General features: G+C 37.5%; 1 protein-coding gene across 3 annotated transcripts in view; it reads left to right on the top strand.

Moving 5' to 3' along the window:
• PPP2R3A (protein phosphatase 2 regulatory subunit B''alpha) overlaps positions 1-18,928 on the top strand; it is a 281,968-nt gene that overhangs the window by 110,517 nt on the left and 152,523 nt on the right. For all 3 annotated transcript variants that reach the window (XM_064277286.1, XM_064277285.1, XM_003419984.4), the window contains exon 3: positions 622-3,062. In XM_064277286.1, the coding sequence (XP_064133356.1) occupies positions 1,074-3,062 (1,989 nt within the window). In that variant the 5' untranslated portion in view covers positions 622-1,073. The remainder of the gene's footprint in view (positions 1-621; positions 3,063-18,928) is intronic.

Here is an 18,928-nt window from a genome sequence, read left to right as displayed (position 1 = left end):
CCTGCATTTGTGACCCTTCTGGTATCTGAATACTGGTGGCATGGCTTCCAGCATCACAGCAACACACAAGCCCCCACCGTACGACAAACTGACAGACACGTGGGTGTGGCACATGGTAGGCACTCAGTATTTGTTCATTGAGTGAATGAATTGATAGAACCTTTTTTGGAAAGCTACTACAACGTGTTATTAAAAAAAACCCTTTTTTAAAAAGTAGGAGAATTATTAAGTAAATCTCATCTATGGAGAGAAAGAAGTATCTGAATGGGACAGGATCTGGGAGGATGAGATCAAGAACTTTAATGAAGGTTGTTCTTTCTTCTCATATAGTAAAGAAAGAGAAGACAATGGGAGAATGATTTCCAAGGGTAGATGAAGTTGTAGAATCAAGAACAAGCACTACGTGTTGACAGTCTCTAAGAAAATTAAGTTGAGGGAAGCAAAAGGCTGGTGCAGGGGAGTAGCAGAAAATAAGTTTGTAGGGGGATGGAAGTAGGTGTTGGAGGGCTTGAAACTGAATCCAAGGAGTTAGACTGCATGTGAGATGCAAAGGAAGAGAAAATAAAAGGTTCCCTTCGTGTAAAAAATGTTCCTTTTAATTTTTTTTTTTTTTTCTTGTAGGTTTCTCTATCAGTCACAGAAACATGGATCATTTAAATCTTTGGAGGACTCAGTTATCACAGTACTTCTATACAACCAATTAAGATTTATGGCAGCGAATTCATGACAAATTTCTGTGTTACAGAACCGCGGAAGACCTAAACGATGATGTTCTTTCACAGAAATAATCCCGTAGTATCATGATATTACTAAATAAAACTAAAAAGCACAGTTGATATTCTACTTTAAATTATTAGACTTGCTAATCCACACGTGCAACAGCTACTGTATTCTGACAGTTACCCAACCTCAGATTTAGATGGTTTCCCATTGTGGGAAAAATCACTACATTTGGAAGACTCCAGTGAACATTTTCATCAGATGTCTTTTCAGCTAAGTGTCAATTAGGAAAATTTACTTGAAACTGGAGTTCTAGAAAATTCCAAGTTCCACCACTAAGTGAATTTGATATTATGGCAGCAACTTACAGACTTGTGGTTAGTACTGTGAACCACTACAGCAGCGTGGTGATTGACCGGCGTTTTGAGCAAGCTATACATTATTGCACTGGAACCTGCCACACTTTCACACATGGAGTTGACTGCATTGTGGTACATCATAGTGTTTGTGCAGACCTCTTGCATATCCCTGTTTCTCAGTTCAGAGATGCGGATCTGGACTGTATGTTTCTATCCGGTGAGAATGGGCTTTCCTCGGCTGAAAGTGACTATTCTCATCATGCCCTCGCAGGTGTACCCAAGATCAAGAAAGGATCTGCAATTCAGAACACCTGCAACTTAAAGGACATTGCAGGAGAAGCAATCAGTTTTGCCAGTGGGAAAATAAAAGAATTTTCCCTTGAAAAACTCAAAAATTCTAACCATGCAGCTTATAAAAAGGGAAGAAAAGTTAAGTCTGACTCATTTAATAGGAGGTCGGTTGATTTTGACTTGCTCTGTGGCCATTATAACAATGATAGAAACTCCCCATCCTTTGGTTTACACCGGAGTTCCTCAATGGAAGAAAAATCTTTTTCTGATCGAAACTCACTTGATCTGAATATGACTTCCATTCTTCTCCAAAACTTCTCTGAAGAAGACCTGGTTACTCAGATTTTAGAAAAACATAAAATAGATAAATTTTCTTCTGGGACAGACATAAAGATGTGCTTAGACATTTTGCTGAAATGTTCTGAGGATTTGAAAAAATGCACAGACATCATAAAACAATGCATAAAGAAAAAATCAGAGAGTAGCATCAATGAAGGAAGTGGTCATGATGCAATTTCTAGCTCTGAAACTGTCTATATGAATGTAATGACGAGATTAGCATCCTATCTGAAAAAATTACCATTTGAATTCATGCAATCTGGGCATAACGAGGCTGTAGATTTAACAGAACTGCTCAGTAATATGCCTAGTTTACAACTGACTCCCTTCTCCCCAGTATTTGGCACTGAGCAGCCCCCTAAATACGAAGATGTTGTCCAGCTCTCCGCCCCTGACTCTGGACAGTTTCAAACTATTGAATTACAAAATGAGAAGCACAATTCTAGGAAGATGAACAATGTAAAATCCATTCCAGAGAACTCCACAAATTCCTTATATAACTTAGAAGTAAATGTTCCCAGAACTCTAAAAGCTGTCCAGCATCCATCAGAGTTGTTAACCATGAACCCTTTAGAAAATGTTTCTTCTCGTGACTTAATGGAGACTCTTTATATTGAAGAAGAATCAGATGGAAAGAAAGCGCTCAACAAAAGACAAAAGACAGAGAATGGACCCAATCAGGAATTTGTAAATCAAGCAAGAGCAGAATTTTCGGACCATGGTACTCACCTTAAGAAATGTCCTGCCTCAGTGCAAAATGAAATTGGTACTATATTTGAGAAACCAGTTGTTAATCTACTGGAGGAAGACCCTAAATCAAAAGCCCCTAAAGTTGAAGAGGGAGACCACAGAGATTTTCTGAATCCTAACAGTCAAGAAGAGATAGATAAATTGTTAATGGATTTGGAATCTTTTTCACAAAAAATGGAGACCTCTCTAAGAGAGCCAATTGCCAAGGGTAAAAACTCTAACTCTCTAAATAGTCATAGTCAGTTGACTGGTCAGATCCCTGTAGATCTTGAGCCTAAATCTAAAGTCTCTTCACCTCCGGAAAAAGTCTCACCTTCCTGTCTAACAAGGATCATTGAAACCAATGGACACAAAATAGAGGAAGAAGATCGAGCCCTCTTACTGCGAATCCTAGAAAGCATTGAAGACTTTGCTCAAGAACTAGTTGAATGCAAATCAGGCAGAGGGAGCCTATCACAGGAAAAGGAAATGATGCAGATTTTACAGGAGACCTTAACAACTTCCTCCCAAGCCAGTTTATCAGTCTGTAGAACTCCTGTTGGTGATAAAGCCAAAGATACTACTTCCGTGGTTTTGATTCAGCAGACTCCAGAGGTAATCAAGGTAAGACCCGACAATCTTGAGTCTTGAGCAATCTCAAAAGAAATTTTTTAACATTTGCAAAATTTATAGACAAAAACTATTCTTGTTTGTCATTTTACGTTCTACTAAAGCTCCTACGAAAGCACCTGCCCTACCCTAGGAATGAGTTCACTCAGTTCCAGTAAAAAGCAAAGGCTTTAGAGCAAAGCAGGCTGGTTTCAACTGCCCTGCCTTCTCCCTTCCCCCTACTTTCATCTTCTTAACTGTGTGACCACAGGAAAGTTTCTTAGCCTCAATTGCTTCATCTATAAAGTGGAATTAATAAGGATCACACACAAAAACAACCAAACCCATTGCCATTGAGTCAGTTTCTACTCCTGGTGACTGCACATGTTTTAGAGTAGAACTGTGTTCCATAGGGTTTTCAATGGCTGTAATCTTACGAAAGTAGATCGCCCTCCCCAATTAACCAATAAATCATTCATTTACTGCATGCCTATGCAGACCTATGTAAGCTGCAGTGTAAGGAGAGAACAGCTTAAAATCTAATTAGAGAGACAAAACTAACATACCTGAAAACTAAGATACGCAAGCATGTAAGCACTACTCTAAAAGCAATTTTAGTGCGATAGTCCTCTCATGCAAGTGAGAATACGTAACATCTAGAGTCAGGATAGAAGTATTTTCAGAAGGCTTTGAATCTGTCCCATTACTGCTATTACTGCTTTTGAATAATCCTAGAAAGTAAATTATCTGCCCATTTGTGCATGTGTTTTAGCACAATAGGATTATGTCTGGTTCATGTTCCAAGTCCGGCATAGGCTGTTCATCAAGGGGTTCTGTTCCACCCAGCCATGCAGGGACCCAGGCTGATGGAGGCTTCACGTTCTTGACCTGCCCCATCAGGAATATGTGGTTTATGAGTTCACTGAGGAAGGAAAAGAAAGACATGGTGCATTTTATGCCTTATCCCAGACATGACACATTTCACTTCTGCTCAGTCTAGTTATTTTTAAGCTAAAGGCTGAGAAACATAAGGAAGCCCGTGAAACAATGGTTGAGTACCATCTCTACTGTGTGAATGTGCTATATATGTCAACATGTATGAACTCAGACATAAAGCCAAATCAACAGAAAACAAATTGTGGAATAATAATATTTATTATTTAGAGATATGTACATTTGTGCCAGAAGTATGAAGAAATGCATGGACACCCAAATACCACATTCAGAACAATGGTTAACTCAGGAAAAGAAAGAGATACAACTGAGGAAGGGTACATAGGGACTCAAGTAGTATTAGTAATGTTTTATTTTATAACCTGGATGGTGAGTTCATAGTCCATAAGCCAGGTTATTATTTATACTTTTTGTATATCTTAAATATTATATAATAATTTTTTAAAAAACCCAGTTAGATATCAGAGATGATAGATATGTAGCCAATTTAAAAAACAAGTTGCATATTGTCTTAGCCTCATTAAAATTTTCATTTGAGCAGGGGAAAAATGTTTTATTGTGGTCAGATTAATAATTTTTACCTGGTTTTTGTTTTGTGGCTGTTGGTCTGCTGTGCATATTTTTTAGTTACCAGCAACACTTGAAGTTTAAAACAATACATACTTAAGGTTATTAAGTGATGATTTTGATCTAAATTTCCTCAAACATTCACTGAGCATTTCTGTGAAATCTCTTTATGTGAGTCTCCTCATTTGTTAATTTACAAAATGTTGATATTTTTATCAACTTGGGTCAGTGTTGTGGGGAAAAACTGTGGGAATTAATTACAAACAAATTTTTTGCTATCCTGAAAGAACTACAAAAATAAAATCTTTTCATGTACATAGGCAATACTGATGAGCTTAATAGTCTATAAAGGAAAGAAAAAATTTATTTAGCAACCTTGAAATGATAATAACAATAAGAGCTGCCAGTTATAGTGAGCTAAGGCATGTTAAGTCATTTAAATATGTAATATCTCACTAGTTTCCCCACAATAACCTCTCTGCCCATTTTTTTAAAGTCTCTTCTCTGAATGGCCTATTCTAACACCTCTTAACAATTGTAATCAGAAACTCTTACCGTAATATGGTGTTTTGAATTTTATTCAAACCTTTTCCCAATAATCTTCCATGAAAAAGGGGACAAAATCTTCTAAAAGAGATGGACTACAATAAAAGTAGAAAATGTGACTCTGAAGCTAAGAGCTAGTTCCATGCAGCACCTTTCCTGTGTCCCTGACTCATAGCTCGTGAACAGGTACCCTGTGACACTCCTCAATCTAAGTACCACTGCCATCGAGTAGTTTCCAACTCATAGTTTTAAAAGTAATTAATGAGAAGCTAATTTAAAGAAACAGGTAATACAGAATTCAGGAAGGTACTTAATTCAAGAAGACAAAACCATTCTTCCTGGACTCATTTGCCTCCCCCCCCTTTTTTTTTAATCTTTCTTTTTTTTTTGTTATGAAATATTTTAAGCCAGAAGTGAGCATATTTTTTCTGTGAAAGGCTAGAAAATATTTTAGGTTTTGAGGGCCACATAAGGTCTTTCTCTCAAAATCTTTGTCATTTTTAACAGCTGCTTACCTTTCCTACCTCCAAGCCTCATAAATAACATGCAGTGGTCCACGTTGGACCCACAGGCTGTAGTTTGTTGATTCTTGTTTTAAGCAAATAAAAGAGTATAGTGATTTCTATAAAAAAGAGTCTCACTGTCCACCACTTAGCTTTATTAAATCCTAACCTGTTGCCATATTCAGATCTTCGTTTTATTTAATATGTTCATTATCATCATCATCAAAAGAAAATCATCACAAATGAAATCCCTAGGGCACCACTCCCCAATACGCTCGCTCCTTTTCAGAGGTACCACTATCCTGAAGTTGTTGTTTATCTGCCCTGACAAGTTTTTATACCTTTACTATCCACATGAAAAGCAGCATTTGTTTTATATGCTTTTCCTCTTATATAGAGAGAGTGGGTAGAGAGTAGTAGGAAGTAAGATAGGAGAGGTAGATTGGGGCCAACTGATGAAAGACCTTGTATATTATGTTCAAGAGCTTATTATAGGGGAGTGGGGAGCCAAAGAAGACTTTTAAGCAGGATATTCTATAATTTATTTTTCAGAATAATGAACTTTAAGTTTTCTTTTAACTTTTTAGACAACTGAAAATTTATTAATGATTCAAAACATTGTAATTAAAAGATTTATGTAAAAGAAGTACTTTTAAATGACATTGATGATTATCCCTAAGAAGAAAGATAGAGTTGGCAATATTTTATGTCATTAATATTTTAATATGTATTTGAAAATAACTTTCCAAGAGTGAGAAGTATTTGCTGTCTGGATATAAATGAAGTCAAAAAAAGCCTGTATTGGGAGAGAGAAGCAAATAGAAAATACTAGAAGGATATTGAGAGATGGATAAAGAAGATATTGATCCAGCCTTCTGTCTGTGTTTGTAAATAAAGCTTTACTGGAATGCAGCTACACTCATTAGTTTACATATGATCTATGGCTGCTTTTGCACTCCAACTGCAAAGTTGAATAGTTGCAACAGAGACCATAAAGTCTAAAACATTTACTATCTAGCCATTTGCTGCCTCCTGTCTAAATATTATTTCCTGGTACATCAGCAAAATAAACTTTGGATAAGATTCAGTGTGATGTTTGTCAAAGACATTGTAAATGTTGGAAACATTGTTTAAATACCAATAGCAAAAACTACCAGTGGTTGATGATTTTTAAATATTGTACCAACAGATATAGAAAAATAACCCCAAAGTTTTAAAATGCTTCATCATGGCTTCTGGCCTGTGTAACTTTTCTCCCCTCTCCCTAGTTACAACCTGTCACTGACTTTTCTACTTAAACCAGCTTCCATTTTATCCCTTTTTTTTTTTTTTTTTTTTCCTTTCTTTGCACACTAACCCAACCATGGAACTTTCTTACTGTGTCAGGTTATCCATATCAGTGGAAAACAAATATCTAAAACATGCTTTTTCACAAAGCCTCTAAGTTACAGGAAACAATCCTGTAGGTTCCTGAATAGCTTAGATGTGCAGACAGGCCTGAAAGTGAGTTGAACAAGAATAAGAGAACAGCTTGTGGAGGAGAGAAAGTGGGATGGTAATGAAGAATGAGTGTATTGCTGAGAACTTGTTTTGACATGGGAGATATATAATATAGTCAGCCCTCTGTATCCTTGGGTTCTGCATTCGAAGATTCAACCAACCATGGGTGGAAATATTTGAAAAGTTCCAAAAAGCAAAACTTGAATTTGCTGCATGCCAAGCACTACATTGAATCCCTGCAAATGAAGTGATATGTAGGCATATACTGTTGTAGCCTCCCATCATTTCACAGATCCTCAGTCTCTCCCCAGTGCTCTTCATTGTTTGAGCATTGTTCACCTCGCGTCTCATCTGTTCGCTACTTGTGTTGTGTGCACCCTTTGTTTCTGTGGAAAAGTGGCTCCTAAAAAAGCCATGAGGTGGTCAAAACAATCCCTCAAAGGCTAAGTGTGAGGGGTTGAGGAGAGTGAGATGAAGGAATTTAAGGCTAGTTTTTAAGGTATGGCTCTGTCTTAGTCTGGAAGCTCAGCTGAAACCTGTCCACCACTGGACAGCATCACAGCAACACAGAAGTCCCCACAGTACGACAAACTGACACTTCCAGATTAAGACAGACTAGGAAGAAGGACCTGACAGTCTACTTCTGAAAAAAATTAGCCAATGAAAACCTTATGAATAGCAGCAGAACATTGTCTGATACAGTGCCGGAAAATGAGCCCCTCAGGTTGGAAGAGCTGCCTCCTCAAAGTAGAGTTGACGTTTCTGATGTGAATGGAGTCAAGCTTTTGGGACCTTCGTTTGCTGATGTGGCACAATTCAAAATGAGAAGAAACAGCTACAAAAATCTGTTAATAATAAGAGCATGGAATGTGCAAGGTATGAATCTAGGAAAATTGGAAATCGTCAGAAATGAAGTGGAACACATAAACATCAATATCCTAGGCATTAGTGAGATTAAATGAAGAAATTGGATATTTTTACAAACTTCTGCCATCTAAAATTGATCAAACATGCAATCAAGATGCATTGATAATTACTGGTGATTACAATGCTAACAATGCAAACAAAAAAGAAGGTTATGTAGTTGGAAAATATGGCTTTGGTGATAGAAATGATGCCAGAGATCTCAAGATAGAATTTGCAAGACCAACAACTTTTTCATCAAAAGTACCTGTTTCAACAAAGTAAACAACGATTATACAAGTGGACCTTGTGGGATGGAATATACAGGAATCAAGTCAACTACATCTGTGGAGAGAGACAATGGAAAAGCTCAATATCATCAGTCACAACAAAGCCAGAGGCCAACAGCAGAACAAACCATCAATTGCTCATATGCAAGTTGAAGAGATTTAGAACAAGTCCACAAGAGCCAAAGTAGGACCTTGAGTATCTCCCACCTGAATTTAGAGACCATCTCAAGAATAGATTTGACACATTGAACACTAATGACTGAAGACCAGACAAGTGTGGAATGACATGAAGGACATCATACATGAAGAAAGCAAGAGGTCATTAAAAAGACAGAAAAGACCAAAATGGATGTCAGAAGAGAATCTGAAACTTGCTCTTGAACATAAAGCAAAAGGAAATAAGGAAAAGAGTTGAACAGAAGATTTCAAAGTATGGCTCGAGAAGACAAATGTGCAAGGACCTGGAGTTAGAAAAGCAAAAGGGAAGAATGCACTCAGCATTTCTCAAGCTGAAAGTACTGAAGAAAAAATTCAAGCCTTGAGTTGCAATAGTGAAGGATTCTATGGGCAAAATGCTGAACAACACAGTAAGCATCAAAAGAAGATGGAAGGAATACACAGTCACTGTACCAAAAAGAATTGGTCGACATTCAGCCATTTCAGGAGGTAGCATATGATCAAAAACCAATGATACTGAAGGAAGAAGTCCAAGCTGCACTGAAGACATTGGTGAAAAAAAGGGCTTCAGGAACTGACCGAATACCAATTGAGATGTTTCAACAAACAGATGCAGCGCTGGAGGTTTTCACTCGTCTATGTCAAGAAATTTGGAAGAGAGCTACCTGGCCAACTGACAGGAAGAGATCCATATTTATGCCTATTCCAAAGAAACGTGATCCAACCGAACGTGGAAACTATTGAACAATATCATTAATATCATACACAAGTAAAATTTTGCTGAAGATCATTCAAAAGTAGTTGCAGGAGTACATTGACAGGGAACTGCCAGAAGTTCAGGCCAGATTCAGAAGAGGGCGTGGAACCAGGGATATCATTGCTGATGTCAGATGGATCCTGGCTGAAGGCAGAGAATACCAGAAAGGTATTTACCTGTGTTTTATTGATTATACAAAGGCATTCGACTGTGTGGATCATAACAAATTACGGATAGTATTGTGAAGAACAAGAATTTCAGAACGCTTAATTGTGCTCATGTATCGTCTGGGCATTGTGCTTTTTTGAAGAATTCAGACTGAAAGCTATATTTAGGGTATATCAGTAATTAGTTTACATTGCAAAGAATGGGAATTTCAGAACGCTTAATTGTGCTCATAAGGAACCTGTACATAGATCAGGAGACAGTTGTTCAAACAGAACAAGGGGTACTGCATGGTTTAAAGTGAGGAAAGGTGTGCATTAGGGTTGCTTCCTTTCACAATACCTATTCAATCTGTATACTGAGCAAATAATCTGAGAAGTTGAACTATGTGAAGAAGAACAGGGCATCAGGATTGGAGAAAGATTCATTAACAAGCTGCATTATGCAGATGACGCAACCTTGTTTGCTGAAAGTGAAGAGGACTTGAAGCACTTACTGGTGAAGATCAAAGACCACAGCATTCATTATGGATTATACCTCGACATAAAACAAAAATCCTCACAACGGGGCCAATAAGCAACATCATAATAAACGGAGAAAAGATTGAAGTTGTCAAGGATTTCATTTTACTTGGATCCATAGTCACCGCCCATGGAAGCAGCAGTCAAGAAATCAGACGGTGCTTTGCATTGGGCACATCTGCAAAAGACCTCTTTAAGGTGTTAAAAAAGCAAAGATGTCACCTTGAAGCCTGAGGTGCATCTGACCCGATGGTGTTTCCGGTCGCCTCATATGAGTGCGAAAGCTGGGCAATACATAAGGAATACCGAAGGAGAATTGACACTTTTGAATTATGGTGTTGGTGAAGAATGTTGAATATACCATGGACTGCCAAAAAAGTGAACAAATCAGTCTTAGAAGGAGTACAGCCAGAGTGCTCCTTAGAGGCAAGGTTGGTGAGACTTTATATAACTGAATAATATTCTATTGTATAGATATGCCATATTTCATTTATCCATTCATTATTTGATAAACATTTGAGTTGTTTCCACTTTTTGGCTGTTATGAATAATGTTGCTTTGAACATTCCTGGCCAAGTTTTTGTATGGAGAGAGAGATTTAGCATTTAAAAATTTTCAAAACAGCTTTCTTTTCTTCATCAGTTGAAAGTGTTCTCCTAATGTAACAGAACCTCCTATTTGATTTTTTTCCTGTAGCGTCCTCTGAGCAAAATGTTTTAGTGTCACTTCAGAGTGACTCTGTGCTGTCATCTGGGCCTGAGTCTAACATCTCATCTCGGCATAGGTCTTCATACAGCTCCACTGATTTCCCAGCTTTGCTGTACTGTGTATTTCCGTCACTCAGGCTTCTTGAAGAGTTGCTGCCTGGGTTATCCCAACTAGCCACCTTAACACTAAGGCCTTAGCTGGTGTTACTGCCTTCGTCTCCACGGTTGTGTTCAGCTGAGGCTGGTAAATGACTTGACATGTTGCTGTATAAAATAAAAGGCTAGACTTGTTTTGGCACAAAACATTGCATAAAAAATACTATTTGGCAGTTATCATACATGAGTCAAAACAAGTGGTTTACTTCAGGCAAATATCTGAAATTATTTTCTATATCCCATGCAGTCAACCCATTTTTTCTTAACGTGTCCCATGGAGCTGATTCTTTCCAGAGAGGGAATTAACACTGTATGTTCATTTTTGTATTTTTTTAATTCATTTTCATAGGGGAAAAGGCAGGGAATTATGAGAGAATTTGGAAATTTCTTCTAAAAAATCCACCCTGAGTTTAAAACTAAATCTCCAAGAATTGAGTTCTACAAAAAGGGAATATATTGGGTCTCATACATTTTTATTTTCTGCCATGTCTTTCCCAATAATACCTTCCTTCAGGGTACAGGTGCTTCCTAGACTTCTTAGTTCTCCTCAGTTCTTCAGGTCTCTCAAGACCTGGTAAGGGGGTACCTTTTCTTGATCAAGATATTGGAGGCTATCCTGAAAAAAAAAAAAAGGTTCTGCAGTTTTTAGTGTCATATCAGAGAGGCCAGTCTCTCTGGCAGAAACCTATAAAATCCTGTATACAGGAACTCACCCCAGCTGGTTCCCTTTTAGAAAGATTTTCGCCCTGGCTCAGGCATGCCTGTTCTAGAAGAAGACCTATGGAATGGTATGGCAGGAAAGGGACCCCAGCCCAGGCAAATGAATGTCGAGTTAACAACTGATATATCCCAGTCATCGCCATAATAGAAGGACCCATCTCTTGTGTGCTCTTATCACACTTGTTTTGAATTCCCAGCTTGAGGACATGATCTTGTCAGAACAGACTGCGTCTTCAGACAGTGTATGCCAATGAATGATCTGTAAGCCAAGAAGTGATACAGGTAACTGCGTAGGAAGCTGCTACTGTTGACCAGCTTACTTGTTAGGATGGACTTCATATATACTGCAGAGGGGAGAAGAAAAGATCTCATTGGTTATTCCAGAACGATAGCGGGCAGAGGCTTACAATTGTCTCTTTCCGCTGTAACTGTCCACGGCTCCTAATTTCTCAATTTTCAAAGTGAATTTCTAAACTACATGTTAGACTTGTACTGTCTTATTCATTCTGGCTAGTCCCTTCATGGGAAAGCTCGCACTCAGAAGCAGCTTTTCCCTCCAGACACCCTACGTGCTGGATTGTACTTTTCCTCATGAGAAGAGAGTAGACCGTAGGATATGTTGGTATCTTCAGCAGAATTCCCCTATTTTTAGTCCTTTTCCACTAAAGAAGAGCCATGTTCTTTGGTGCTTTGTTCCAGTTACATAGTTGAAACTAATTCATATTCTCAAATCCTTTCTAGAATCAAGCAGATATACTTTCATATAAACATAAATAAACCAACCTAATTCTAGTCTTCCTTCATTATAACTTATTGCCACAAACTGATTCTTTTATAAGTCCCTTCAGGGGCCTGGTCTTTTCTCTCCTTTGAGCTGTTGGATAAATCAAAACTTAGAGCTTATTTCATCATCAAAAGACATAGAGAAGTATTTTCTCAGATAAGAGTGTAGCAGAGCAGGGTCATATCCATTATTCTGACTTTAAAACTTCAGAGACTCATGGAAAATAAATGAAAGAAAAATATTTATTATCCTTTCTTTAATAACCAACATTGTACTAGGTGCAGTGAGGAAAAGAAAAGACCACTTTTTTTAATCACCTTTTATAAACTCAGTACCAAGCAAAGTGTCCGCAACATAAGTGCTCAGAAAATACTTGTTGAGTGAATGAGTGACTGTAAAATTGACCTTGCCCTTAAGAGGTTAGACACTATTGAAAAAACGGTTATCAGACTACAAAACATAGCAGTAAAGCCCTTTTGCCAGAATATGATTGGGACTGATAATGATGCACTAGGGAGTCATGAACTATATGTATGTGAATGTATTATGTTTTAATGGTAAAATGTGTATCCTAGTATTTTTAACACTTCTAAAACTTTTATTTTTACTCAAAGCCTTAATGTAATTTATTCAAATATCATTTTATATAGGGCCAAAGCCTTTTTTTTTTTTTTAGAATGAGTTTGGAATTCCATGACATTTTTCTTTAATAAATCACATTCATAATACATTTGTTGACCGATATCTACTTTCAATTTCTTTAAAGGGAAGAGGGAACTTAAAGTCAGTAGTGAAGCAATTTAAATGTAAACATCTATATTTTAATGGTTTTTGCCCTTTCTCTGGACCATACTTAATTCTGCAGCAGATTTTGAATAGTTTGCCTTTACTGTCTTTTTTTTTATACTTTTTATTGTGCTTTCAGTGAAAGTTTACAAATCAAGTCAGTCTCTCACACAAAAACCCATATACACCTTGCTACATACTTCCAATTACTCTCCCCCTAATGAGACAGCCCACTCTCTCCCTCCACTCTCTTTTTGTGTCCATTTCACCAGCTTCTAACCCCCTCCACCCTCTCATCTCCCCTCCAGGCAGGAGATGCCAACATAGTCTCAAGTGTCCACCTGATCCAAGAAGCTCGCTCCTCACCAGCATCCCTCTCCAACCCATTGTCCAGTCCAGTCCAGTCCATGTCTGAAGAGTTGGCTTCAGGAATGGTTCCTGTCCTAGGCCAACAGAAGGTCTGGGGGCCATGGCCACCGGGGTCCTTCCAGTCTCAGTCAGACCATAAAGTCTGGTCTTCTTATGAGAATTTGGGGTCTGCATCCCACTGCTCACCTACTCCCTCAGGGGCTCTCTGTTGTGTTCCCTCTCAGGGCAGCCATTGGTTGTAGCCGGGCACCATCTAGTACTTCTGGTCTCAGGATGACGTAGTCTCTGGTTCATGTGGCCCTTTCTGTCTCTTGGGCTCGTAATCACCCTGTGTCCTTGGTGTTCTTCATTCTCCTTTGATCCAGGTAGGTTGAGACCAATTGATGCATCTTAGATGGCTGCTTGCTAGCATTTAAGACCCCAGATGCCAGTCTTCAAAGTGGGATGCAGAATGTTTTCTTAATAGATTTTATTATGTCAGTTGACTTAGATGTCCCCTGAAACCATGGTCTTCAGACCCCTGCCACTGCGATGCTGGCCTTCAAAGCATTCAGTTTATTCAGGAAACATCTTTTATTTTGGTTTATTCCAATTGTGCTGACCTCCCTTGTATTGTGTGCTGTCTTTCCCTTCACTTAGAGTAGTTCCTATCTACTATCTAAATAGCGAATGCCCCTCTCCCACCTCCTCCCTCCCCCCCTCCTAAACGCAGAAGAATATCTTCTTCTCAGTTTAAACTGTTTCTCAAGTTCTTATAATAATGGTCTTATACAATATTTGTCCTTTCACAACTGACCAGTTTCACTGAGCATAATGCCTTCCAGGTTCCTCCATGTTCTGAAATGTTCCACAGATTCCTCAGTGTTCTTTATCGATGCGTAGTGTTCCATTGTGTGAATATACCATAATTTATTTATCCATTCATCCATTGATGGACACCTTGGTTTCTTCCATCGTTTTTCTATTGTAAACAGTGCTGCAGTAAACATGGGTGTGCATATATCTGTTCCTGTAAAGGTCTTATTTCTCTGGGATATGTTCAAAGGAGTGGGATTGCTAGATTGTATGGTAGTTCTATTTCTGGCTTTTTAAGGAAGTGTGAAATCGATTTCCAAAGTGGTTGTACCGTTTGACATTCCCACCAGCAGTTCCAATGTCTCCACAGCCTTTCCAACATTTATTATTTTGTGTTTTTTGGATTAATTGTTGGAGTGAGATGAAATCTCATTGTAGTTTTGATCTGCATTTCCCTAATGGCTAATGATCATGAACATTTCCTCATATATCTGTTAGCTACCTGAATGTCGTCTTTAGTGAAGTGTCTTTGTATTTTTTGTCCATTTTTTTATTGGGATGTTTGTCTTTTTTGTAGTTGAGTTTTTGCAGTATCATGTAGATTTTAGAGCTCAGGCGCTGATCAGAAATATCATTACTAAAAACTTTCTCCCAGTCTGTAGGTAGTCTTTTCACTCTTTGGATGAGCTTAGGTGTTTGATTTTAGGAGCTCCCAGGTATCTAGTTTTTTCTTCTGCATTGTTAGTAATGTTTTGTATACTGTTTATGCCATGTGTTAGGGCTCCTAATGTTGTCCCTATTTTTTCTTCCATGATCTTTATCGTTTTAGATTTATATTTAGGTCTTTGATCCATTTTGAGTTAGTTTTTGTGCATGGAGTGAGGTATGGGTTTTGTTTCATTTTTTTGCAGATGGATATCCAGTTATGCCAGCACCATTTGTTAAAAAGACTGTCTTTTCCCAATTTAACTGTTTTGGGGCCTTTGTCAAATATCAACTGCTCATATGTGGATGGATTTATGTCTGGATTCTCAATTCTGTTCCATTGGTCCATGTATCTGTTGTTGTACCAGTACCAGGCTGTTTTGACTACTGTGGTGGTATAATAGGCTCTAAAATCAGGTAAAGTAAGGCCTCCCACTTTGTTCTTCTTTTTCAGTAATGCCTTATTTATCCGGAGCCTCTTTCCCTTCCATTTGAAATTGGTGATTTGTTTCTCCATCTCATTAAAGAATGCCATTGGGATTTGGATTGGAATCGCATTAAATGTATAGATCGCTTTTGGTAGAATAGACATTTTTATAATGTTAAGTCTTCCTATCCATGAGCAAGGTATGTTCTTCCACTTATGTAAGTCTCTTTTGGTTTCTTGCAGAAGTGTACTGTAGTTTTCTTTGTATAGGTCTTTTACATCTCTGGTAAGATTTATTCCTAAGTATTTTATCTTCTTGGGGGCTACTGTAAATGGCATTGATTTGGTGATTTCCTCTTCGATGTTCTTTTTGTTGGTGTAGAGGAATCCAACTGATTTTTGTATGTTTATCTTGTATGCTGATATTCTGCTGAACTCTTCTATTAGTTTCAGTAGTTTTCTGGAGGATTCCTTAGGGTTTTCTGTGTATAAGATCATGTCATCTGCAAATAGAGATTCTTTTACTTCTTCCTTGCCAATCTGGATGCCCTTTATTTCTTTATCTAGCCTAATTGCTCTGGCTAGGACTTCCAGCACAATGTTGAATAAGAGTGATGATAAAGGTCATCCTTGTCTGGTTCCCGATCTCAGTGGTGATGTTTTCAGGCTCTCTCCATTTAGGGAGATGTTGGCTCTTGGCTTTGTATAAATGCCCTTTATTGTGTTGAGAAAATTTTCCTTCTGTTCCTATTTTGCTGAGAGTTTTTATCTTGAATGAGTGTTGAACTTTGTCAAATGCCTTTTCTGCATCAATCGATAAAATCATGTGATTCTTGTCTTTTATTTATGTGGTGGATTACATTAATTGTTTTTCTTTAATGTTGAACCATCCCTGTATACCTGCTATGAATCCCACTTGGTCATGGTGAATTATTTTTTTGATATGTTGTTGAATTCTATTGGCTAGAATTTTGTTGAGGATTTTTGCATGTACATTCATGAGGGATATAGGTCTATAATTTTCTTTTCTTTTGGTGTCTACCTGGCTTTGGTATCAGGGTTATGGTGGATTCATAGAATGAGTTTTGTAGTATTCCATCCTTTTCTATGCTCTGAAATACCTTTAGTAATAGTGGTGTTAACTCTTCTCTGAAAATTTGGTAGAACTCTGCAGTGAAGCCCTCCGGACTAGGGCTTTTTTTTGTTGGGAGTTTTTTGATTACCTTTTCAGTCTCTTCTTTTGTTATGGGTCTATTTAGTTGTTCTACCTCTGTTTGTTTTAGTTTAGGTAGGTAGTGTGTTTCTAGGAATTCATCCATTTATTCTAGCTTTTCAAATTTGTTTGAGTATAGTTTTTCATAGCAATCTGATAGGATTCTTTTCATTTCAGTTGTGTCGGTTGTAATATTGCCCATCTCATTTCTTATTCGGGCTGTTTTCCTCATCTCCTGTTTTTCTTTTGTCAGTTTGGCCAATGGTTTATCAACTTTTTGAGTTTTTTCAAAAAACCAGCTTTTGGTCTTGTTAATTTTTTCAGTTGTTTTTGTTTTCTATTTCATTTAGCTTTGCTCTGATTTTTATTATTTGTTTTCTTCTGGTGCCTGTGGGTTTCTTTTGTTGCTCTCTTTCTATTTGTTCAAGTTGTAGGGATAATTCTTTGATTTTGGCTGTTTCTTCTTTTTGGAAGTGTGCATTTATTCATATAAATTGACCTCTGATCACTGCTTTTGCTGTGTCCCAAAGGTTCTGATAGGAAGTGTTTTTGTTCTCATTGGATTCTACGAATTTCTTTATTCCATCCTGAATGTCTTGTATGATGCAGTCTTTTTTGAGCAGAGTATTGTTCAGTTTCCAAGTGTTTGATTTCTTTTCCCTGCTTTTCCTGTTACTGATTTCCACTTTTATGGCCTTATGGCCAGAGAAGAAGCTTTGTAATATTTCAATGTTTTGGATTCTGCTAAGGCTTGCTTTATGACCTAATATGTGGCCTATTATAGAGAATGTTCCATGTGCACTAGGAAAGAAAGTATAGTTGGTTGCTGTTGGGTGGAGTGTTCTGTATATGTCTACGAGGTCAGGTTGGTTGATTGTGGCATTTAGATCTTCCGTGTATTTATTGAGCTTCTTTCTGGATGTCCTGTCCTTCACTGAAAGTGGTTTGTTGAAGTCTCCTACTATTATTGTGGAGCTGTGTATCTCACTTTTCAATGCTGATAGAGTTTGTTTTATGTATCTTGCAGTCGTGTCATTGGGTGCATAAATATTTAATATGATTATATCTTCTTTGTGTATTGTCCCTTTAATCATTATATAATGTCCTTCCTTATCCTTTCTGATGGGTTTAACTTTAAAGTCTATTTTGTCAGAAATTAATATTGCCACTCCTGCTTTGTTTTGATTATTGTTTGCTTGATATATTTTTTTCCGTCCTTTGAGTTTTAGTTTGTGTCTCTAAGGTATGTCTTTTGTAGGCAGCATTTTGACAGATCTTGTTTTTTAATCCGTTCTGCCACTCTCTGTCTCTTTATTGGTGCATTTAGTCCATTTACATTCAGGGTAATTGTGGATAGGTATGAATTTAGTGCTGTCATTTTGATGTCTTTTTCTGTGTGTTGACAACTTCTTTTTCCCACTTGATTTTATGTGCTGAGTAGATTTTCTTTGTATATTGTCCTTTCCTCTTTTTTTCTTCTTATTCATTGTTGTTGATTTTTTTTCTGCTGAGTCTATATTTTTCCCTTGTAATTTATTTTGATAAGTAGGATAGTTTGTCTCCTTTGTGGTTACCTTATTAATTACCCCTATTTTTCTAAATTTCAAACTACCTTTTCTTTCTTTGTATCGCCATATCTTCCTCTCCATATGGGAGGTTAATGATTACATTTCTTAGTCCTTCTTTATTATTTTAATGTTGTCTTTTATATAATAACATCGCCTTTACCCTGTGTTGGGCTTTTTTTTTTTTTATTCTTGCCCTTTTTTGGGGGGAGGATTTCCCTGTTTGGGTTGACTTCTGGTTGCTCTGCCCAGTGTTCCACCCTTGGGTCGATTCGTGATATTATTCATTTTCTAACCAAAGATCTCCCTTTAGTATTTCTGGTAGTTTTGATCTGGTTTTTACGAATTCTCTCAATTTGTGTTTATCTGGAAATGTCTTAATTTCACCTTCATATTTAAGAGACAGTTTTGATGGATATATGATTCTTGGCAGGCAGTCTTTTTCCTTCAATTTTTTAAATATGTCATCCCATTGCCTTCTTGCCTGCATGGTTTCTGCCGGGTATTCCAAAATTAATCTTATTGGATTTCCCTTGTAGGTGACTTTTCTTTTATCCTTCACTGCTCTTACAATTCTCTCTTTATCTTTGGTTTTGGTAAGCTTCATTATGTCTTGGTGACTACTCTGTCCTATAGGGTCACTATGAGTCGGAATCTACTCGACGGCAGTGGGTTTTGGTGACTTTCTTTTAAGATCTACCTTTTAAGGAGTTCGATGAGCATCTTGAATAGATATCTTCTCATCTTTCACAATATCAGGGAAGTTTTCTG

The sequence above is a fragment of the Loxodonta africana genome, chromosome 26 (assembly GCF_030014295.1).
Source record: "Loxodonta africana isolate mLoxAfr1 chromosome 26, mLoxAfr1.hap2, whole genome shotgun sequence".
Taxonomy (NCBI): domain Eukaryota; kingdom Metazoa; phylum Chordata; class Mammalia; order Proboscidea; family Elephantidae; genus Loxodonta; species Loxodonta africana.
This window is presented reverse-complemented; position numbering and strand designations above follow the sequence as displayed.